The 25,533-nt window shown below is 44.6% G+C and overlaps 1 protein-coding gene across 1 annotated transcript in view; it reads left to right on the top strand.

Moving 5' to 3' along the window:
• Positions 1 to 4,753: 4,753 nt before the first annotated feature.
• The window catches only part of LOC306920779 (hexokinase-1-like), a 43,987-nt gene continuing 23,207 nt past the window's right edge, over positions 4,754 to 25,533 (top strand). The window contains exons 1-3 of the mRNA XM_079497656.1: positions 4,754 to 5,114; positions 17,867 to 18,029; positions 25,012 to 25,160. Of these exons, the coding sequence (XP_079353782.1) occupies positions 5,052 to 5,114; positions 17,867 to 18,029; positions 25,012 to 25,160 (375 nt within the window). The 5' untranslated portion in view covers positions 4,754 to 5,051. The remainder of the gene's footprint in view (positions 5,115 to 17,866; positions 18,030 to 25,011; positions 25,161 to 25,533) is intronic.

Here is a 25,533-nt window from a genome sequence, read left to right as displayed (position 1 = left end):
TTTATACCTTTGAAAACTTGAAGCATTCATTACTTTTACTTTTGATACTGTAAGTTAATTTTGATGCCAATACTTTTGAGCTTTTACTTAAAGGGGCATTCCACTCATTTTCAACATTTTACTATGTCATTAATATACGTTAAAGCTGTTGTGTGAAAAAAAAAAAAAAAGGAAAGTCCCCCATTCTGTGTTTCCTAGAACTGGAGGTCTGAAAAAAATTCACCATGTTAATGAATATTTTCAGACTGTCTCTCTCTCACACATGCACGCATACTGCATACTGGTACTGTAGCTGATAACTGATTATAGTTTGCGTGTGTGTGTGTGTGTGTGTGTGTGTGTGTGTGTGTGCGCGTGCGTGCGTGCGTGTGCGTGCGTGCGTGCGTGCGTGCGTGCGTGCGTGCGTGCGTGCGTGCGTGCGTGCGTGCGTGCGTGCGTGCGTGCGTGCGTGCGTGCGCGCGCGCCATTCCAGTAACACAGTACAACTGGACATGTGCACACGCACACATCGCTGGGCTGCTGGCATCGCAGGTCACGCAGCCTTTCTTTAATTCTCTGTCTCTTTGTCTTCTTCTCTTCTCCCTCTTTCCGCTTTTCCTTTCTCTTTATCATCCTACATCTCAGTCTCTGCTCGACATCTCATTAACATTTCTGTTCAAATGGACTTTCTTTTGGGTTCCTGACTGGGCATTCGTCAGGGTGCAAGGTGTGTGCGTGTGTGTGTGCGTGCGTGCGCGTGTGCGTGCGTGCGTGCGTGCGTGCGTGCGTGCGCGTGCGTGATTATGATTGTGTATCTGTCTGTGCATTTGTGTCTCAGTGGGTGTTAACAATGAGAGCTTTCACACACACACACACACACACACACACACACACACACGTCACACACACACACACACACACAACCTGTGAGTTCCCCATAACTGTTGGTTCAGGACAGCTGAAATATTGGTTCTACAAATAGGTCCACATTAATGTGAATCATTTCGTTGTCTGTTTCATTGCGTTCTGTTTGGATCGGACCAGTTGTCTTTTTGCCTGTATTATAAGCACTTATTTTTCTTTTCTTTTTAAATTTTTTCCCCAAGAAGAGAGGCCATCATCACTGTTTTGTTGTAAAGCAGGGGGGCCAGCACCGCAGCACGCCACTCTGCTCATGGCTCTGCACAGAGGATGGAAGCTGCGATTGGAAGCCATTGGGACCCCATCAGTGCACGGCGGTGTTACCACCAGTAAACCAACACACCTCGATGCCCCAAAGCACTGGAAACATGGACTCCGTCATCGTCTCACCTGTTGGACAAGGAAGTCTTCATCAGCAGAGGTAATAATAAGCAGTCTATACTGTAATTGGCCAATTTGACAAGAACACATTATCAGCACAACAATCCAGTGAGGAACTGGCACTGGGATTAGCATCAAGACCTGAGGCCGATTCTACAAATGCCCTCTAAATCAGCAGTTCTCACACTTTAAAGAAGATTCAAACAATTTCAAAAATGGCTGATTTACAAGCTCGTATAGTGAGCTTGTATGTCTGCTAATTCAAACTGGAACACATTTGAAGCTGCTGAATGGCGACGGGGAACTAATGTGTTTTTTGAGTGGTGTAAACCACTCCTACAACTGGCTTTGTTAATTTACGTGTCTGTTCGTACCAAAAACTGGCTTTGTTAGTTTACGTGTCTGTTCGTACCAAAAAATTAGCATGGTTGCTATGGTCACCCAGTTCACACGGGTGTGATTTCATTACGTCATACATTACGTCAGACCACAGCTGAACAGTCTATATAAGACCTTACACCACTCAGTTCACACGGGTGTGATTTTATTAGATATGTCCCGATACTGTATCGGTATCGGGAAAAGTATCGGATCGGCCCTTATTTGTCATATCGGATCATATCGGTATCGGTGAATATGCCATTCTACCCACAGATCCGACACAGGGGTAAGGGGTTGACACTATGGCAGGTGAATAAAATGTTGGGACATGTGGAGTTTGCTTTGGAGTTGGCCAAACTGCAAGTGCACATTTGAGTGAGGAGTCTGCTATAAACACAACACGAGATATATAGCTAGATAGCTATAAACACAACATGAGATCACGACACTGGTATCGGTATTCGGTATCGATATCGGCTAACAGAAATTGAGGTAACGGGATCGGATCGGAAGCGACAAAAGTGTATCGGGACATCCCTAGTTTTTATGAGATACAATTTTAAACTAAAGATAAATACAATTCTATAACATTGTGACATTTCTGAGCAAATGATAAGTGAGGCTGTGCCTTGGCATTGGTGCGTCTGTATGTTTGCTGTGTGTGACATTATAGATACAGTACAATCTAACTAATCTGTTACAACACATGTAGATACTACATTTGAATGACTATGTTTTACAACACAGCAGCATGCAAATAGTTTGGTTCTCATCCTTTTGTGCATCACGTGGGCCATGTGAGCCTGTCTTTATCTCACACACATATTTAAATATTTACATATGATTAATATATGTTATGCTAAGAAGTTTCATGCATAGCACATAGAAGAAGTTACATGCGCATGTGGGCACCCGCAGGTACGTACGTACGTACACACGCACACACGCACGCACGCACGCACGCACGCACGCACGCACGCACGCACGCAGACACACACACACACACACACACACACAAACACACACACACACACACAAACACACACACACACACACACAAACACACACACACACACACACACACACACACACACACACACACACACACACACACACACACACACACACACACACACGTAACGTAAATAGAGTAAAGTTGAGCAGACAAAACCCTTCAGTGTCATTCCTATGACACCTGTCATAGTGTCATATGTTAGCCAGAACAAACAGAAAAGGCCCGCACAATCGTACACTGACAGAAAATGTTGATGCTCTTAAGATGTAAAAATAGATTTAGTTACATAGATATACAAGTGACACAGTAAAAGAAGGAGAGTGTGTTTCAGTCCTGAGGCCGTCATCAGACAGAACCCCATGTCATGTGTCTGTCTGTCTGTGATCTTTTAAACCCATATATGGAGATGTCTGTATCTGTCCAAATATGGGCATATCCGACCACTATGCCCTTCGGACAACCAGATCTAAGGATGGCTGTGGCTCAGGAGGTAGAGCAGGTGGTCCAATGATCCGTGGTTCGGCGGTTCGAATCCCAGCTCCTCCTGCCTACGTGTCGAAGTGTCCTTGGGCAAGACACTGAACCTTACATCGCCTCCAATGAGTCGGTCGGTGTGAGTTTGCTTCCACCATTGGTGCGGGAAGTGAGGACGCTGGTGTTGACTCACTGTTCGCCACTTCGCCTCCCAATGTATGAATGATTGAACCATTGTACATTGTACTTGGAAAAGCGCTATAAAAATGCCATTTATTATTATATGCCTATATAAGACAGGCAAGGCGTTGATGAAAATGAGCACAACCACTTTATTCGACCGAGTCAATGACCGGCAAGGCACTCCCTTTGGTCGTTGGCGAGATAGGCCTACGCGTGAGCTAGATTGTGCGCAGATACATTCTCCCATTAGGCTAGTTGTTGAAATTATAGTTAAATTAAACTTGTTCCTTCATTTGCTTGAGACCCCCTGGAACTCTCTCAGGGTCCTCGGACCCTACTTTGTGAACCTAATGCTATAGATTAGAGTAGCAGGAGTGTCTATTGAGTATAACCCAGAGTGGGTTGATCTGTTGAGCAATTCTGTAGAATAGTGTTACTCTATTGGTACTGTACCTATTTTTGATTTATTAGTGCTGGCAAGTAGAGGCATACTACCCCTAACTGCTCCCTGGGCTGTATTAATAGCAGCCACTGCTCCTAATACTTAGGAATCGGATGTGGGTTAAATGCAGAGAACAAATTGCACGTATGTACAAATGTTCATAGCACTGCCAAGCACTCCCAAATAACCATACACTCTAGTTGCGGTCCCCCCTGGAGAACATGGACCCCACCTTGGAAACCAGCAACACAAAAAGAGAGTCAGAGAGTGGTTTCCAAGGTGATGTACATATACGTAAGGACACCCACGACCCCCACCCACCCACCCCCTGTGCAGTGTGCGTGAGCCATTCTTTAAGTTTATTTGCTGCTATGATCTGAATGGAATGACTCGTGACTCAACTTCAACTCGACTTCAGACTGTAAAACAACAGCTGGCATATCCATACCGGATACCACCTCATGTACCTCCTTCAAGTCCTAGTTGTCCCTCTACCTGACTCACTTTTTCTTTCTTCCAAGATTCTCATTCCTTCCTCCCTCCCTCTCTCTCTCTCTCTCTCTCTTCTGTCTGTTCTCTCTCTCTCTCTCTCTCTCTCTCTCTCTCTCTCTCTCTCTCTTCTGTCTGTTCTCTCTCTCTCGCTCTCTCTCTCTCTCTCTCTTCTGTCTGCTCTCTCTCTCACTCTCTCTCTTCTGTCTGTTCTCTCTCTCTCTCTTTCTCTCTCTCTCTCTCTCTCTCTTCTGTCTGTTCTCTCTCTCTTTGCTGGTGTCTCCCGCCCTCCTTGTAGGTTTGCCTTTGAGCACATTAGCCAATCACAGATGAGAGGGTGTGGTACATACCCCCAGCTAGCAGCAGCTCTATCCAATCAGCGGACGAGTAGAAGGCAGGGCTCAGGTTTTCATCCTCCTCCTCCTCCTCCCCCCGCCCCCCATGCAGCTAAGCTTGCAGTCTCAGTCTCACAGTTACACTTCCTGGCTTACAGAAAAAGAGAGAGAGGAGAGTCAATGTGGTGGCAGTGTGCTGTACAGTCTTAGTCTGGATTGTACTGTAAAGGATATGTTTACATCTGCTACGGGCTGAGAGACGTGAGCTTTTTACCTTTCCAGTTTTTCTCCTTTGGAGTGCTGGGGAGCGTGTGTGTGTGTGACATATTGAGTGTGTGAGTGTGTGTGTCTGAGACTGTGTGTGTGTATGTGTGTGTGTGAGAGAGAAAGAGTGCATGTGTGTGTGTGCGTGTGCGCCTGTGTGAGTGAGTGAGAGGGAAAGAGGCCCAAGATGATTGCAGCCCAGTTGCTCGCCTACTTCTTTACTGAACTCAAGGATGATCATGTTAAAAAGGTGAGTTTGACTTTCTCTTTCGCCTTTCTCTGTGTGTGTGTGTGTGTGTGTGTGTGTGTGTGTGTGTGTGTGTGTGTGTGTGTGTGTGTGTGTGTGTGTGTGTGTGTGTGTGTGTGTGTGTGTGTGTGTGTGTGTGTGTGTGTGTGTGTGTGGGGGGGGGGGGGGGGGAGAGGATATTTGGGAGAAGAGAGGAGAGGAGAGGATATTTGTAGAGGTCACTGGGTGCCTAGCTTGTCTTCAGCTTGGTTTAGTTGGACTCCACACTAACATCACTGTGACAGGGCTTCAGTGGTGGATGTCATGTCATCATGATATCAGAGAAGTGGTGCAGCGTGGGAGGCCGGCCGGTGGCGGTGGAGGTGGAGGAGGAAAGTGATTTGGAGGTCAAAGGAGTTTGTGGTGTCGTCGATCATCACCATAACAAAAGGCTTCATGCAGCTTCATTGAGCTGGAAGCATAGTGTGGAACAGCTGAATTGAAGTGTAGTTTTGGCGCGTGTTATAATCCTACACACGTGACACATGGTGTGAGAGGAGTTGTGTTTTAACATGACAGATGTTACAGCAGATGCTGAGATCAGTGATACTGAGGTGATGCACTAAAAGTTACCTTATAGCCCCTTTCGGGACCCTCGGGTACCTTTTTTTCTGTATTTTGGACGCCGTCCAAAATACAGAAAAGGTACCCGAGGGTGCCGAAAGGGGCTAAAGTTACCTCTGAGTACTGTGTCTATTCACTGGTGGTGGAAAGTAAAGTTACTACGTACATTTACTTAACCCATTTAGTTTAGACCTGAGGCCGATTGTTTTTTAAACGCCTCCTAAAACCTAACCTAAGATTTTCTGAAAACCTTCAACTTCGTACTAAAAAGAATGTTGCTATATGACACAGAGGTGTATGTGACGCAGAGGGCGCAGCCGGCATTAAAGGTAAAATAAGTACTGTACTTAAGTTTGTACCTCACTTGAGTAATTCATGGGCATAGGCCACGAACAAGAGCTGTCCAGACATCCCGGTCCTGGGCCATTTTCTCCAGCTGTCCCCATGTGTGGCCAGGTGTCTTCACATCTGCATCCAGGTCACGGCGCCAGGTGTTTCGTGGTCTGCCCCTCTTCCTGTAACCTTGTTACTGAAACACGAAAAATACTTTTACTTCTACTCCACTACATGTCAGAGTCAAATATACTCCACTACATTTATTTGACATCTTTCGTTACTAGTTACTTTGTAGATTTTTGGATTATTATTACAAAACAATACATTAACCACTTCAGCCCTATATACATTTCAGGAGCTTAAGTAGATCTGCTATTTTCAAAAGATCTTTTTTTATATACATTCGAAAATTTTAAATGGGACATTCTACATAGTTGGTACTTTCTACTTTTGGTACTTTAAGTACATACATGCCAATGCTTTTGTACCTTTTACTCAAGTACATTTTGAATGCCGGACTTTTACTTGTAACAAAGTATTTCTATATGGCAGCATTGATACTTTTTAGTTAAGTAAAAAGAGTCCCACCACTGCTGTTCACATACGTCAGGGTCAGTAATAGTAGCAACAGGAGGAGAAACAGGAAGTAGGAGATGATACTGTAGGGAGGAAAGGGGGGGGGGGGGGAATAATCACATGAGCGGAAGGTGTAAGATAGGGAAAGAGTTGAAAGAAGCAAAAACATGGACGATAACGAGGCCTTGAACATGAATGTGTATTATTGTATTATATATGAGGGCATCCTTGAAAAAGAGAGCTTGCTCTCAATGGGCTTCCCTAAAGAAAGAAAGAAAGAAAGAAAGCCCATTCATTGACTATGTTTAAAGGGAAAGGGATTCAGTATATACTTTATAAGTTATCAAGGCATTATAGAATAGGCCATGTAAGATTCAGGCCTATAATAGAGATGAGAGGGAGAGAGAAAGAGAGCTCACAGAGGGAGGGTGGTGGAATGAAGGTAGAGGGTAAGAGGGTAGGGCCCCTTGACTTGAGCAACATGAATATCTGTCTTTCATACTTTTCCGGACACCCATGCGGCCCCTCTCCACTGCTATTCCACTACAAACTGCCTGGACCAGTTAGCCAACCCACAGGCTGTCTGACTACAGACAGAGTTGCAATGTTGCATCATCATATTATATTTGCAACGGTGCCCAGTGGCCCCAGAATACTTCCGTCTGACAGAGTATCCAACTGTTGCTATACACTGTGACATTAATTGTCTGAGAGTGTACAGACGTAACCAAATGGACACATATAACGTTTATAGGCTACATGCCTGAGGATGTTTCCAGTGCACGGCCATGCCATGTCATCATACATTGGAGCAGGCTCTATTTAAAGTTGCTTACTGATGATGTCATAAGTCAGCACCTGCAGCTACAGGCTTGACATCAGTCAGTGCTCTTTCTCCAGTGGTGGAAAAAGTACTCAGTAATGTTTAGTTGTTTACTTGAGTAAAAGTATCAATACTGCGCGTGTGCGCGCGGAATGAGAAATATACTTGAGTAAAACTACAAAAGTATTGGCATCAAAATGTACCTTAAGTACCAAAAGTAGAAAGTACTCACTACTACCGAATGCAGAATGTCCCGTTTTTAAGTTTTCAAATGTATGATATATGAGATCTACAAGCTCACAATGCATGACGCATTGTGAGCTTGTAGATCTGCTATTTTCAAATGGTCAAAATGTATGGGGCTGAAGTAGTAAGTATGTTTTGCAATAATATATTACAAAGTAACGTTTTCATATACTTTTAGTGGAGTAAAAGTACAATATTTGGATCCGAGATGTAGTGGAGTAGAAGTAAAAGTAAAAGTATTGGATATTGTATATAAGTACAAATAACTCAAAATTGTACGTTCAGTACTTAAAGGGACACTTCACCCTTTTTGCAAAAAAATATATGTTAATGACGTTTCAAAGATTTAGAACACTTTCCTGGGGTCTTGTGTGTAATATGTGGTTTTAGATATTTTAGGTTTTAGCAGTGTCCATGTCTCCAGTGTCTGGGCTCACTTACTTCCTGGACTACATGTTGTCTCAGTAAGACAGCCCTCCCCCTATCCACAAGGAGGAGCAGTGCACCAAACCAAAGCATTATGGGAATTGTAGTCCAGGAAGGAAGTGAGCCCATGACATCAGTGTCCATAACAACATGGACACTGCTAAAATCTAAAATATCTATATTGCACACATTCAGTACCCCAGGGAAGTGTTCTTCTAAACATCATTAATATATATATATTTTTGCAAAAAGGGTGAAGTAAATGCACATAGTTACTTTCCACCACTGTCTTTCTCATTCATAGAATCTGATGCAACTAACACTTCCATTGCCTCGACACTGTTTTACCCTATATATTTTACTCTCTTTCTCCCTCTCTCTTTCCTCCCTTTCTGTTTTGAGCCCTACAGTCTAGTTAATTCCACATGTGTATACAAACTAAGTGAGTGACAGTGTGACAAAGTTGACAACCTGTCCCCCGGTTTATGCCATGTGCAAGTGGTATCAAACGTCCTTCAAGGCTGAAACAAGACAATAAGTCACGAACATTATTCACTTCCTCATCTCCTCTCATCTCCCTCTATTGCTCTGCTCACACACACACACACACACACTCCCTTAAAATAGGCCAGCTTTGAACCATGTGATCATAGGTGACAGGTGCTTAGTGACTGCGCGGGTGTGAGTGAGCACACACACACGCACACACACAATCCCAGAATGCATTGTTTGGCATACTGTACTGTACCTTCCACGTGTGCAATTATTCTTCTGAGAGCAGGGTTTCATACTGTACACACTGACTGGACACACAGTGGTTGTATTGCCATGACATTGCGGTCTTTCTAATTAGGCCCTATATGCAATCAATTCACAGACAATGTGCACACACACAAACACACACACACACACAAATCTCCAGTTCAGAATGTGAACTTCATGTACTGTAAGCAGAGACCACTTTTTTGTTTTACGCTGATCAAGATCTCATGGTAAATTAGCTGTTGAGGTCAGATGGCCTTTGTTGTGTATGTGATGTACTGTACATCAGTCTGTCTGTCCTTCACTCAACCCACTGCAGTGTCCTTGACTGTATACATCGTTGCTGTCGCGCAGAAACCTTCTATCTCCATATTTATTCATACATTGATGCCCAACTTCACACAGGAGTGTCACACAAAAGTAGTGAACAACATAGCAGATCTACAAGTTCACAATGTGTCGCATAGAGAACTTAATGTTCTTAATAATACCATTTGAAAAGATTTTGTGCCAGCCATATGGGACCCGGACCCCCCACAGAACAAGATTTGTCAATCTTCAAAGGTCAAGCTCACAATGTGTCAACACGGCTCCTTAGTTGCCCCTCAAGTGTTTACTGTGTGTGTGTGTGTGTGTGTGTGTGTGTGTGTGTGTGTGTGTGTGTGTGTGTGTGTGTGTGTGTGTGTGTGTGTGTGTGTGTGTGTGTGTGTGTGTGTGTGTGTGTGTGTGTGTGTGTGTGTGTGTGTGTGTGTGTGTGTGTGTGTGTGTGTGTGTGTGTGTGTGTGTGTGTGAGTGCCACTGACTGACTGACGGCGGAAAAATACTGTCACCCATAAGCTCCTAACTTCTCTCCTAACACCCCTCACACACACACACACACACACACACACACACACACAGAGTGGAGTCAGGTTTCATTTCTTCCGGGATCCGCCTCTCTGTGACGCCTGTGAACACATTATTGTTGTGGCAAGCGGCAAAGCAAATAATAGAGAGAGTGTGAAAGAGTCGAGAGTGAACAACAAACAGAGAGGGATGATAGGAGATGATATTTTATGGAGGGACAGACAGTAGGCTGACAGGAAATGGGGAGAGAGATGGGGGGAAGACATGCAGTAAATGCCGTCGGGATCGGGAGTCGAACCCGCGGCACACTGCCAGACTGGATTGCCAGCCAAGGTGCCTGGACCGCTGAGCCACGGCCCAGGCCGGAGAGGTAAGAGAGAGAAAGTGATGCAGAGAGAGATAGAGAGAGAAATCCCTGAGCTACCCACAGCTCTTGTTTCCAACCCAAACGAGGCCCCGGGCCTTGTCAGGTCTAAGGTGTATTGAGGGGACAACATGGCCTACATACACAATACAGTAGTTGGTTAACCAAGCGCCTAGGTGTGCTAGGTAAAGTGCCAGGTTTATTACTGGTGACAGCTACAATACTCATCACTGTACATTGTATAATAACGTGGGCTGGTCTTCTCTGACTGAAAGACGGAATAATCATTGGCACCTTTTCATATATAAAGCCCTGATTGGAAAAATTACCACCATCTATTTCAGCCATGCTACATCAGAAACCTAGGGTGCGTTCGGAAATGTGCCTTGTGCTCTCTTGTCGTTCGTTTATTCAGTGCACTCGGTGCGTTGTCGTTCGAAAATCCAGTGCGTTGCGCATCGGGTGTGCCGTGTGCCCGCACTGAGCGACCCTACCCTGAAGCTGGGGTTGTCCAGTGTGAATGCGTCACAGCTGTGGTCGTTCGCCCACCACACTCAACAAACTGACCACATTCCCGGTGCGCATTTCCGAACGCACCCCTAGTTCCATTTTAACTCGCTCCAGTGATTGGCTATGCCTTCTGGCTCCTTTTTCCAACTCTGAGCTGGGAAAGGCTGCTTTCAGCATTGGTGCACCCAATTCTTGAATCTTTTACAACAAGAACTAAACAACCTAGCATCATTTGGGCATTTTAGGAACATACTTAATAATCGTGTATTAACTGTATGTAACTGTTTAAACTGATAGCTGTCAACTTTTAACCGCTTTAAATTGTTTGTTTGTAATTTGTTTTATTGTTTTCTTTGATCTTGAATTATTGTTGTTCATTGTTGTTTGTAATCTCGGCATCATTGTAAATGAGGGTCTCCCTCAATTGATTCTCTGAGAATTGAAATAAAGGTTGAGTGAACGAACGAACGAATGAATGAATTGTCCTTGACCGGGGCGCATACGTTGGTTAGACATGGTCCGACACCACCGTCGCTCCCGAGGTTTCCTGTGAGGTTAGGGTTACGGTTTTGGGTAGGGTGTCGGACTAATGCCTGTCGGACTGTCAGTATGTCGGACCAAAGGCACCCTCCTTGACCGAGGTACTGACCATTACAAGTGGGGTTGGTCCCGAGCCGCGCTGCACTGTAAGTGTTTAGGATCGGTCAAATGAAGGAGACATATTTCCCAGAGGGGATGATACACCTACCATCATACCATCATTGAATTGACTCTTTAATTGATTCAATTATGAATTCATTGTATTCTGTGTTTAATAGCTTTTATATACAGTCATGTATTTATAATTTGTTGTAAATAGTACAATGAATTGTGCTTATGGCTGTGTGCTTACATTAATAGCCTGTGCCGGAGATGCAGTATGCTGTGTGAGATGACGAGATCAGTTGATGTCCTTCTAGGAAGTGCTTAGTCACCATTTCTAGCTGTGTCATAGAAAGTGCTGAGTCATACAACTTCTAACTGCTTATTTATTTTCTCATGCAGGGGCCTATATGGGACAACAGCATTCGTTTTGGTTTAGTATTATTTTAAATATCAGCTTTCTGGCTAGAAAGAACACACTTATTTTGGCAAGCTGGTGAGCAAAGAACTCGTTTTTGGGGTATAGAGACAATAACGTTTAATTTAACTTGGCCTTGGCCCTCATTTATCAACGCGGCTTACACCTCACCCCAACTTTCGGCATTTATCATTCCAGCGTGACTTTGAACTTTAGTGTAAGCCACGCCAAATATCTGTCGTAGGCTTTGTCCTACAACTGTTTTTCTGTCGTAGACAAGCAGAGCAGCATTGACTGACCAGCTGACAGGCTGTCACAGGCATCTAAACATACTGTATGTAAAATGTTTAGCTATCATAAAACAAATAAACTATGAAATAGATATATTTTAGATATATTTTGTAAAGGCATGTCATATGAAATTGGTAGGATATAAGCAATAAAAACAATGTTACAAGTTAGTTAGATGCTTAACTTGCTTAAGCCATTTAGATGGTGCTTTGCATGAGCCATGATGAGCGCACAGTCACACGCGAGGATTTAATTGGGAGCGATAATTTCATGCGGTGTAGAGTGAAGTCTCTCTTGCCGTACTGTAGCAGTACAGTAACAGTACAGTAGGTTTGTGTAGAGTTATGTCACTGTGCAACGATCGCTCGTAGCCTCGAAGGTCAACTGTGCCGATCTGGATACCGCATCGGGAGATATAGGTAACCAACCAGCCCACCACACACCAACATTACTCTATAATCTATAATAATCTATATAATTTAATACTTCTATGTGAGACATAATTTGAGCATTTAACTTATAATATGGGTTCATCTGTACACTCTTTTTTTTATGTTTATTGATTTTTATTTACATCATAGTAATTTCAAAGCAATTATATTTCCCCCCCACATCCCCATGGCAGCACAAATCCAAAACAAAATCTTTATCATCTGTACACTCTTGAGTTATAATGAAAGTGCTTTATTTTATTTTATTGTATAACTGAAGAAAATATGTGGTGATGTAGCTCTTACTCAATGACCCTGTGCTCATTTCCTGTGGAGTCTCGTGGGCGCAGTTTCCAAATGGCTAATAACATCTCATATTTGTTTTAAGCGACTTGAACCCGGCCTTTACCTTATCTTGGGTGGCCAGCAGCAGCACACAAATAAAATTACATTGTGAAAAATATATTTCCAAACGCGATTTGGCCAAGGTCAGATGCCCAGCTGCATTACATTAGCTCTTATCATATCAGTTCTCAATATACATTTACTCAGTATAAGAGCATTTTGTGGACGGAGATAAGGAGAGTGTGTGTGTGTGTGTGTGTGTGTGTGTGTGTGTGGGTGTGGGGGTGTGGGGGCGGGCTGTAGGACATAATTAAAATGACAGATGCTTAGGGGAGGTATTTAATTTCCAGGAAGGAGTTGAGTCACTCACTGGCTCATTGATGTTGTAAACCAGGAAGTTGCACCATGTGTCACTGCATAATCCGTGTGTATGTTTATTCTCTCACGTCCTCTGAGTTTAACCACCTGATCCAGGCCAGCCAGGGACAGGCTACAGTTCTATGGAGTTAACACATTTACAGTGTTATAAATCAATATCTTATTCCCGTTCCCTGCCGGTGTTTACACTAACCTTTGAAGAATCACGGCGTGTAACGTGTAACTCCATTTCATGAAAATACACCTGAAAATAGTCCAATCTTTGTGTTTGACGATACGAAACAAAACAATGCATTGGGCATCAGTTTCCTATAAGCCCTTGCAAGCCAGTAATAGGTCGATTTCCGGTTACGTCATCTTAAAGTTTCATCCTCGTCACGATGTCCGTGGGAAAACTCTTATGTCTTAAAAGTGATCAAAAAACGGCGAATTAAACATATAAAACAAAAGGCTGGTTTAGCGTGTTTAGGAGGGAAAGACAATGGGGAAAAAAGACGGGTTTAGCGTGTTCCGCAGTCATACAGAAGAAAATTCATCCCTGAACAGACCTAACTTGAATTACCACAGGAGCAGCATCCACCAGTATAGGGCTGTGTGCAATAACCGCAATATCGGCATACCGCGGTACGCGTTACATAACCGCGGTGTCGGGGTTCATTACCGAGGTTAATTAAATAATATATATAAAAAATATTAATATATATTTTATTTTTTTACTTTTTTGTGTGCTGTTCTGGCGCCTAGGCCTACGAGTGCATATGGTGTGCTATGAAATTAAAAGTTTATAATAAACACGGAATCAGTGAGGTGCGGGGAGGAGACACGCAGCTACTCTATACATCTCCGTGCAAGGGTGTATGTGGGGGTGCGGTAGTTACCGCCATACCGTCGGTAAGAGGGAGGACAATTGCCGCAATAACAAAATTCCCATACCGCCCCAGCCCTATCCACCAGGCCAGCCCCAGGAGCACCTGCCACCACCAGGCAGCAGCCCCAGGAGCATCAGCTACCACCAGCCAGCAGCTAGCCACCAGGCCAGCCCCAGGAGCAGCCACCAGGCCAGCCCCAGGAGCAGCCACCAGGCCAACCCCAGGAGCAGCCACCAGGCAGTAGCCACCAGGCCAGCCCAGGAGCCACCACCACCAGGCAGTAGCTAGCCACCAGGCCAGCCCCAGGAGCCACCACCAGGCAGTAGCCACCAGGCCAGCCCAGGAGTATTAGCCACCACCAGGCAGTAGCCACCAGGCAGTAGCCACCAGGCAGTAGCCACCAGGCCAGCCCCAGGAGCCACCACCAGGCAGTAGCCACCAGGCCAGCCCAGGAGTATTAGCCACCACCAGGCAGTAGCCACCAGGCCAGCCCCAGGAGTAATAGCCACCACCAGGCAGTAGCCACCAGGCCAGCCCCAGGAGTATTAGCCACCACCAGGCAGTAGCCACCAGGCCAGCCCCAGGAGTATTAGCCGCCACCAGGCAGTAGCCACCAGGCCAGCCCAGGAGTATTAGCCACCACCAGGCAGTAGCCACCAGGCCAGCCCCAGGAGTATTAGCCACCACCAGGCAGTAGCCACCAGGCCAGCCCCAGGAGTATTAGCCGCCACCAGGCAGTAGCCACCAGGCCAGCCCCAGGAGTATTAGCCGCCACCAGGCAGTAGCCACCAGGCCAGCCCCAGGAGTATTAGCCGCCACCAGGCAGTAGCCACCAGGCTAGCCCCAGGAGCCACCACCACCACTAGGCAGTAGCCACCAGGCCAGCCCCAGGAGCCACCACCACCACCACCAGGCAGTAGCCACCAGGCCAGCCCCAGGAGTATTAGCCACCACCAGGCAGTAGCCACCAGGCCAGCCCCAGGAGCCACCACCAGGCAGTATAGCCACCAGGCTAGCCCCAGGAGCCACCACCACCACCAGGCAGCAGCTAGCCACCAGGCCAGGCCGCCCACTCCATAGTCTAGATCAGCAGATTTGGGATGGCCATGGAAAATCTTCAAAAGGACATGGAGGAGCTGAAATCCTCAGTGGAAATGATGTCTGCAAATGTGGAGTACATGACGAAACAACAGGCCATCATAACAGAGCTGATGGGTGAGGCAAAGCAGCTCAAAAAACAAAACATGGAACAAGAGGAGAAAATTGTTCTCCTGGGAAATCGATTGGACGTTTTAGAGCAATACTCCAGGATGGGGATGAATGATGGGATCATCTCAGGTGTGAAGGTCAAACGAAGCCCTCTCCTCCGGTCTGTATCGGAGGGCGTTCCTGAACATGAAAGGAGAACCGAGGAACTGGTAAAAACATCGACACGCATTGCCACATTGCCAACCGCAGGCCAGCAATACCATACATAATCATTAGTTTTGCAAAAAGGAAACATAAAGTAAAGACCACAATCTCCTTGATGTGATAATTGTCTATATTACACAGATAGTCAGTTCAATGCAAATACAACATATGAAAATGGTATATATATTATTCATTTTAATAGTAGAAGTCTTTATGCACATTTTAATAACATAAAATAATATTTGAAGGGTTTTAAAAATGCTTTCAGTATTGTTGCATCATGTGATTTTGTTCTGAACGGGAATCCCTTTTGGTGTTTTAACTAAGTATTATATTATACTTTAGCTATTGAAAAATAGCAGATCTACAAGCTCATAGCGCGCCACCGAGTGGCGCGCTACGAGCTTGTAGGTCTGCTATTTTTGAAAAATCGTGAAAATGCGGCACAAATCTTTGAATATATATTCTTTCAGAATACTTTTTTTTTTTCATTTCGACATCAGGTCTGAATGGGTGGTTAGTCACTAGTAAGAGACCACACCTTTGGAAATGTCAGCTTCCTTGCTCGGATTGTAGTTCCAGACTCTCTATAGTTGTCCGGCTACGCGAGACTACTGGCTCATTGATGTTGTACAGCAGGAAGTTGCACTACACCATGTGTCACTGCATAATCCCATGTGTATGTTTCTTCTCTCACGTCGTCCTCTGAGTTCAACCACCTGATCAGTGTCAGTCACTCCACTGGAGACTATTCCTTATATAACCACTTAAACCTTATTTACTCCATTGACTGCAGTCCTCTCTAGAGGTCTACACTAGGCCCCCTCCTTTTTTACCTCTACACCAAATGTATTCACAAAACATATGGCCAATCTACAAGCTGTCAAGCTCACAGCGTGCCACATGTCGACACATTCATTGTGACATGTTCTTGTAGACCTGCCAGTTTTTCCGGAACGTTCACCCAGGAATAGGAACTCCAGGGTTCATGTGATTTAAACAAAAACAAAAAAGAAAACACTTTCAACATGGTGTTGCATGTGTTGCTATTTTAGTCATGTCACTATCGTCAATGTTTTTCATAACAATAAGCTCACAGATTGGCTATTTTATTCATGTACTTTTGTTCCCCAAGTCATATCACAAGAAGGGGGCCAGAGGGTATGCATGGCTATTTTGGGGCATCGACATGTTTGGGAACATGTTAGCACCTTCTTTGCAGTGGGTTCATATCAGGCCAAGGGGGTGACACTTAATTAATGTAGTGGGGTCCCCAAGGTGAAAGACCATGGGGGTCAGTTAATTAACGTAGTGGGGTCCCCAAGGTGAAAGACCATGGGGGTCAGTTAATTAACGTAGTGGGGTCCCCAAGGTGAAAGACCATGATCTTCACAGTAAAACTAACGTGTTAATCAGCCTGTGAGTCGGCACTGCATGGCACTCGGCACTGAGAAGGATATTATTAACACTATATAGGGAATGTAACACTCATAACCGTTAATAAGGGGACTGTTTCTCAGCACCATGACAGATACAGCACACACACGCACGCACGTGCGCACGCACACACATTTTTTAAAAACCTTTTAAACTTGTTCAAATAGCCGATCTACAAGCTCAAAACGTGTCGATGTAGATCGGCTAGTTGAACTATTTTAAAATGTTTTTTTCAAAATAGTAAAACATGCAAAATAAGTGCCCAAACTGTCCTTCGACATCACCCCAAGATGTTGACAACATTTAGGCGCCTAGGCGGCTATGCTAATTAAGGCCTGACTGCAGTATCAATTAAACTCCATCATCTGTCTGTCTTGAGTCTACTCTACACAGCAAGTACAACTTGCAATTCACATGGTCCTGCCATTGTACTGACAGTACTAACAGGAAAACACACTCAGCGCGTGACCCTTACAAACGTAAGAAGCAAAAATTCCACCGTGACGTCAATGTGTGTCAATCCATTATTTGCTGTATGATAATGTGCTATGATGCAACAATGGGTTTCACCACGTAGTCCTATATTGTTTTATATCTTGGACCCTCGCAAGTCAAACGTGTGTGTGTGTGTGTGTGTGTGTGTGTGTGTGTGTGTGTGTGTGTGTGTGTGTGTGTGTGTGTGTGTGTGTGTGTGTGTGTGTGTGTGTGTGTGTGTGTGTGTGTGTGTGTGTGTGTGTGTGTGTGTGTGGACGCGCGCGCGCGCGTGTGTGCGGACACGTTCAGCCTGATTGGTCAATGAAACAGTCCGGTCGTGAACTTGTGATGATGATAATAATTCCCATAAAACTATCTAGCTGTGTGCTTTATCAGAAATTGATTTTATTGTTGCTGAAGTTGTGATAACTGGAACAATACTCTTTGTCAGTTGTATTTAGCCTACTTCATTTTTGCGTGAGTGCGTGTGCGTAGAAGCAGAATTAGCAGTGGGAGTAGCTTTTGTATAGTAATAATTCTGCACATTGTTCTTTCTCTCCTTCAGATCGACAAGTACCTGTACGCCATGCGTTTCTCTGATGAGACGCTACAGGACATCACGCAGCGGTTTCGCAGGGAGCTGACCAGTGGATTGGGTCGTGACACCAACCACACTGCCACGCTGAAGATGCTGCCGACGTTTGTTCGTGCAATCCCTGACGGTTCAGGTAAGCATTCCCGATGTCGACCCTAAACCTGTCCCAAGTCAGGACTATCTCTGTTCATTACCACCCTCAAAATGTGGCGCACATTTAATCTCAATAACGAATCGATCATATTAGCATAGGTTTTACTTTAGAAAATTGAGTTTTAGCTCTCAACAACACATAGAGACTTTAATCTCAAGTCTCAACTCATTAAGATGAACTCGAAGAAAGTGTCATTGTTGACGCCCCCCTTTCTCTAATTCCATGTATTTCCCATCCCCTAGAGTTCACAATCCTCATGGCTACAGCATCTTAATTTAGTTACTGCCATGAATATTTATTACTTTGCTCGGTTGGTTCTGATTTGGGGTATCTACCTCTGACCAAAAGGTAGTGGCTGGATTAGATGTTTACCATGCAGACTTTAGTGTTCCTGTGTTCTCAGTCAGCCTGGTCATGGACTGCAGGCCTTCACAATTTCCACAATTTGTTCTTGTGAGTGATTTTGGAATGTTCAGACAAGCATAAAGTACAACAAGTAAGACGTGCGGACGCGGGAAGCGAACAATAATAACGGGGACTGTGAGATTTAGTTTATCAACGTTGCACGGTGAAGTGCCCTTGAGCAAGGCACCAAACCCCCAACTGCTCCAGTGGAGATGCTTATAGTGGCCAACGGTATCAAACTGTTGTTGTACTGGTCAGTACAACAGTATATCAGACTGTGGTTGTACTGGTCAGCTCCCAGTACAACAGTATCAGACTGTGGTTGTACTGGTCAGTACAACAGTATCAGACTGTGGTTGGTTGTACTGGTCAGCTCCCAGTACAACAGTATCAGACTGTGGTTGTACTGGTCAGCTTCCAGTACAACAGTATCAGACTGTGGTTGTACTGGTCAGCTCCCAGTACAACAGTATCAGACTGTGGTTGGTTGTACTGGTCAGCTCCCAGTACAACAGTATCAGACTGTGGTTGTACTGGTCAGCTCCCAGTACAACAGTATCAGACTGTGGTTGTACTGGTCAGCTCCCAGTACAACAGTATCAGACTGTGGTTGGTTGTACTGGTCAGCTCCCAGTACAACAGTATCAGACTGTGGTTGTACTGGTCAGCTCCCAGTACAACAGTATCAGACTGTGGTTGTACTGGTCAGCTCCCAGTATAACAGTATCAGACTGTGGTTGGTTGTACTGGTCAGCTCCCATGCAGGTTTTAATGTGTGTGTCTGTCTTGTGCATTTCTATGTGCAGGGCGTTGATCAAAATGAGCAAGTTTATTTCAAAGTTAATTTTCTTTTATGAAAGTACATGCGCTGTTGGTCCTGGTTAAAAATAACATCAGCACATCGGTCCCAGGATAGTTTGTGATCTATAATAAGACCAACTCCTCAGTCTTCACCACTTCAATCTCCTCTCCTGTGATCCTATATAGTGGGTAGAGCATCCTGTGTGACAGACTGACAGTGGTGGAAAAAGTAATCACATTTTATACCTTTTTTTTTGTGGTAAAAGTATCAATACTGCAATATAGAAATACTCTGTTACAAGTAATATGTCTAATGTCTAAAATCAGCTCTTTCATCTGGAGGTAGGAGTGCTCATGATTCAAAGGACAAGGCCACAGTGTCACAGAAGGAATTTCTCAAAACATCAAGGAACAGGATATTATGCAAAAAGCTGCAACTTCTACAAAGTGTGTTGAGTTGGCTGACTTCCTGCATAATTACAAAACCATGTAATTTATGACTTGTGTTTTGTAAACTATAGTGTCTTGTTCTCATTGTTCCTCAAATGTGACATCTCATATTTTTACGGTATCTGAACCTCTACACATGATTAAAACATCCTGTTTGTGTTAGAATCTAGCTCTTCTTGAGGTCTATATTGTTCTGGCACAATATGAAGTTTTTTTTAGTTAAACATTTTTCTCTAAAAGCAATGGCCCGGTTTCCCAAAGGACACATGGTGTAAGAGGTATGGTGTTGCACATGCTCAGATGCCTTCTAGGCTGCACACAGAAGCCTGTGAACATAGACATGCCGTGCATATATGTGCCACACAATGGTAGGCCTCAGGCCTATCAGGCCTCAGGTCTACCATTCTGAAATTTAATTTAATAATATTTGGACTGCTGATAGTAGGCTCTCTTTACTCTTAAAAAAAAAAGAAGAAAATAAATGTTCTTAAATTAAATTTCAGAATGGTAGACCTGAGGCCTACCATACCAGGCCTGTACCCTACCATTGCGTGGCACATCTATGCACGGAATGTCTATGTTCACAGGCTTCTGTGTGCGGCCTAGAGGGCATCTGAGCATGTGCAACACCATACCTTTTACACCATGTGTCCTTTGGGAAACCGAGCCAATGTCTACTCTAAATAAACTATAACAAAAAATGCATCGCATGGATGCACCTGGGACATATCCTCAGTGAAGTATCCCAAGGTCATCAGGGTTTCGGGTCTTCCAACATCATACCCCTCACTCAGATGACCCAGCCGGGGTGATCAAGTCCCGACTTACGTCCCAGTAGCTACCCTCGATCAGTCCCATTAGGGCAAGACAAGGCCACACAATCCGTTGCTCCGGAACTACTCTACCGGGACTGGGACGATCAGCAATCTGGCGCATGGAGAGACTAGGCTCTGTGGGTTAAGGATAGAGACTGAACCGGAGCGACAGCCCCGCCCCCCCGGTATTAATTTCAGTGGAAGTTGCTCAGTGGTGTTTTGAAGCACCCGGAAGAACCGTCTACTTCCGCGTTTTTTTTCTTCGATTTGGACACCACATTTTGGTGTCCAAAATGCGGAAGTGCAAACGGGCGCTCAATGTTAAAGCCCAGCTGCACAGGGTTTCCTAGTCATAACTCCACGGGTCCGCCTGCAGTCCTACCTCTTACCACTAGGGCCCAGTGCGTCAGCGTTGGAGAGCTGCACTGGGGGCTTGGTTGACTCCTGTCCGGGCCCCTCCTACGTCTCACCAGGTCCACCCCTGCTCTCACCAGGCCCAGGACCTGTGCGTTGCACCAGAGTGACAGACTCCCAGCACCAGGCACTTCATTCAGGAGTGGTGGATTATAATGGCCCTCCTAAAGGCCTCACCGAGGGGGCTTCCTCCTAACAAGATCCTATATTAAAATTGGCTTTGACTGTCCTAACCTAACATGAGAGGTCCATAATATACACTCTTACACAAAATGGGGATAGACAAGACTAATTAAACAGACTACAAATAACATAGACCACTACAACACTAACTCATATTAATATTAATGAGCTCCTTATAAGCAGATCTGAAGCAGCAGGTCCTTCTTTCTTTGGCCAGCCATATCTTATTATATGGCTGGCCAGAAAAATCAAACTGATTTATTTTAATTATATATAATTTATCTTCCCCCCCGAGCTTATTTCACATTTTTTATTTAACTACATTGCAAAAGTAGCATTAGTTTTCACAGTGCAGAAACATAATTCCCTTCCTTGATGTATTAATGAGCATCAACAACCATCACCTAGGCACAGTCACAGACACACACAGCTCCCCTCTGCAGGCTTCTACTACTGAAAGTGACTGCATGGAGTCTGTCTCATTTCTGTAAAAAAAACGTAATTTCTGTGCAACAACTGTAAACATGCTTTCTTGTTTAGAACCTAGCTCGAGTTAACATGTAAAAAAAAGCTTTCTTTGATGGCATCTTAGGATAGATGTAGATCTTTTTGGGATATATGATATATCGTTACATGCCTAATTGGTTTGTATCGCACCAGTGCGCTCAGTGCGCCATATCCAAACTCACCCATTGTTTCCGTCAGGCTGAAGGCGTAGCCAAGACTATGTTTTGGATCCTGTCCGTCCGTCCTTCTGTGGACAGTGCTTGTTTGTTTATTTTCCTCCGCTTAGTAATATGCTTAAATTCAGCGGGTCCTCTTGTTTGATCTGAGGTCGATGGTAAGTGGGTAGGGGCCCGGCACCGTTGGCCCGATCAACCTGAAACGTTGCACATACACTCCCTGGATGCCAGGGCAGAACCTCTAACATACACTCCCTGGATGCCAGGGCAGAACCTCTAACATACACTCCCTGGATGCCAGGGCAGAACCTCTAACATACACTCCCTGGATGCCAGGGCAGAACCTCTGGCCCAAAGTTTTCACAAAGGCCTGTTGCCTGTTATAGTGCCACCAGGAGGCTAGAAAAGTGTGAAAAGTGTTGCCTACCCAGGGCCCGCAAACTTTGGAAGACTTTTCACTTTTCACTCTCAAGAGTTAAAGATCTATAAGGGTCCATTTGGTTACCAACTTTCCATCATTTGGCTGGTTGGACCTCGGACCATCTGGAACCCAAGAACCACTGGTTGAGAACCACTGTTTTAGTGGATTGTTTACACAGTAAAATTCAACTCCTCATCTCCTCGCTGTTATGTGTTTACATTCCTCCTTGATAAGTAATGTTAAAGTTAGCGTGCTCTAACTTGACAAAATATCCCTGGCCTTCATGTGCTCCCTCCTGCTGACGCAAAGCATATCTAATAAGAAGATAGAAAATACATAACATCATCAATCAAGGCATCAACATTATAGCATGATTATTCCTGCGCTCTACATTGCATCGTTTGTCATTTGGGTATTGCAATGATAAAGTGTAAAAGGGTGTTTGAGTCTTGTTTAGTTTAGTTGTTTTTTTAAGCGTATACTCAGTCTCAACAATATTTTGGCCTACTGTCATAGACAGTAGACCAGTGGTTCTCCACCAGTGGTCCGGGGACCACCAGTGGTCCTTGAGGGCGTTCCAGGTGGTCCCCAGCTAAATGATGGAAAGTTGATAAATGGATTTATTAGATCTTTAACTCTTGCGAGTATAAAATGACAAAAAAATATTCTTTAGTTTTGGGTCTGAGAGGCTAAATCTCATCAAATGGTGGTCCGTGGCTCAAATGCAGAAACAATAATGGCCCTTGATATGAAATGGGTTGAAAACCACTGCCGTAGACATCAGCTGTAGCAGTGGACCATTGTTTTGGCTTGTAATGCTGCATACTGTATGTCATAATGAATCCTATCATCTCAACGTGTCACATTGCGACACGTGAGCTTGTAGATCGGCTATTTTTGGGCAAAGAGACTTGGTGTATGGGGGGGAGGAGCGGGACAGGGGGGGGACTGGGGGGCTGGGGATTTAGGGTTTAAGTTGTTAAACAAAGTGTTGTTTTTTATAAACTTGTAGTGAGTCCACATCCACATGCCATTGGGATAGGCTGGGCATTGATATGTGATGTGATGAGGATAAATGAAGCCACTAACTAGCCACTTAACTATCATATCTGTCACCATGCTCTTATCAAGAGTTGATATGGTATTATTGAGTTCTTGCCAGTGAGTTGTGATAAGGAATGCAGTGATAGTCATATTATTGGACCGATAAGAAGCAGTAAAATGCTTCCTTTGCATCAGTGTTAGTCTCTCCAGGCGATATACTGTAGTGTAGTACAACATAACAGCATTTACACTTCTTGCACTCACACTTAAAGATGTGAGTGCCGTGATTTTTGTACTGTATGTGTCTATGGAGTTAACACTGTAATAGACCCCCAGGTGTGGTTAGCATATTCACATATGACTTCCCTGTGTATTTTGGGTTTCTTCCTGAAAGCCTTCGAGTCAAAAGGCCCAATCGAAATTCACCCCTTTTTGTGACATCATAACCCTAACCCTTCATATAATCCCTTCCCTTCGTATAATCATAGTACCTCATGATCATGTTTTATGAGGGGGGAGGGATCACAGCACTCCATCTTTAAGAAATAAGCAGGAAGTTAAACTCATTCAGCAACATGACTGGGTCACACACACACACACACACACACACACACACACACACACACACACACACACACTTGCTCACTCGCACGACTCGGCAAATTGGCAATCATGCATCTTTACAGACAGTGAAAACTAACAGGCGTAGGTGATAGCCTAAATAAATAAAAACCAAGTGCCGCAAATGAGTGATAGGTTTGACCTATAGCACTTCTGTTTCTGACCCTGAGGCTATAAGAAAGACAAATGCGAGCTTTCACTTGACACTCCCTAGACTTTTGTTCATAGACCGCACCTTGTTGTGACAACATTGATGTTCAACAGAATGTTTTGAGAGCTGTGTGGTTTTGGCTGGATTCTCCTCTCTCCCTGGTTAGTACATTAACCACATAAGCCCCATATTATACTTTGTCGTACGACAGCTATACTCGATGAAAATAGCTGATTTATATAAGACGACATGCCAGGAGTGCCAGGTTGAGAAGTGTTAAACCCCCCCAAACACAAAATGACTGCAAGCTGTAATATCTGTGTCTTTTTACCAGTTTGTGGGGAAAAGAGACCGTGATAAACCTTCTGTATAATTATGCCAGTAACTTAAGGATTTTGATCATGAAATCACCACTTTATTGTCCCCATAAATACCCCCACCCCTCTCTCTCCACCACATAGTCCGCCCCGAAAATGGGAGGTCGGGGTTCAATCCCCGGCCGGGTCATACCAAAGACTGTAAAAATGGGACCTAATGCCTCCCTGCTTGGCACTCAGCATCAAGGGTTGGATTGGGGGGTCAAATCAACTAATCAAAATAAAATAAAAATATGATTCCCGAGCACGGCGTGGCTGCAGCTCACCGATCCAAGAGATGGGTCAAATGCGGAGAACAAATTTCACTGCGGTAACGTGTGTGACAAATCATACGACTTTGACTTTGACTTTGAAGGGAGACTTCATAGCGCTGGACTTGGGCAGCAGTGCCTTCAGGATTCTAACCCTAACCCCCTCTCTCTCTCTCCACAGAGAAGGGAGACTTCATAGCGTTGGACTTGGGCAGCAGTGCCTTCAGGATTCTAACCCTAACCCCCTCTCTCTCTCTCCACAGAGAAGGGAGACTTCATAGCACTGGACTTGGGCAGCAGTGCCTTCAGGATTCTAACCCTAACCCCTTCTCTCTCTCTCCACAGAGAAGGGAGACTTCATAGCGTTGGACTTGGGCGGCAGTGCCTTCAGGATTCTTCGCGTCCGAGTGAGCCACGAGAAGAAACAGACCGTGCAGATGGACAGTCAGGTCTACGAGACGCCTGAAGATATCATGTGTGGCACTGGCACAAGAGTAGGTAGAATGACACAGAAATGTGCATGCGCGTGCACGCACACACACACACACACACACACACACACACACACACACACACACACACAAGAGTAGGTACAATGACACAGAAACGTGCATGTATGTGCACACAAACACTAGGCATGGGACGATATGAACATTTCATATAACGATTATGCTGGCCAAAATAATTGTCTATAATACATTTAGTAAAGAAACTAATGTTGTTTTTGTACAGATTCAGGCTCACCCAGCAGGTAATCCCAATGAGAGAATAAAAACAAGAATCAACATGTTAGACAATAACAATAACATGTTTTGTTTTCAGATCACACATACAGTAAGTACACGAAGTATAGCAAGGACAGCAGAA

The sequence above is a fragment of the Electrona antarctica genome (genome assembly GCF_951216825.1).
Source record: "Electrona antarctica genome assembly, chromosome: 3".
NCBI lineage: Eukaryota > Metazoa > Chordata > Actinopteri > Myctophiformes > Myctophidae > Electrona > Electrona antarctica.
Note: the sequence above shows the minus strand (reverse complement) of the source record. Positions and strands in the feature narration are given on the sequence as shown.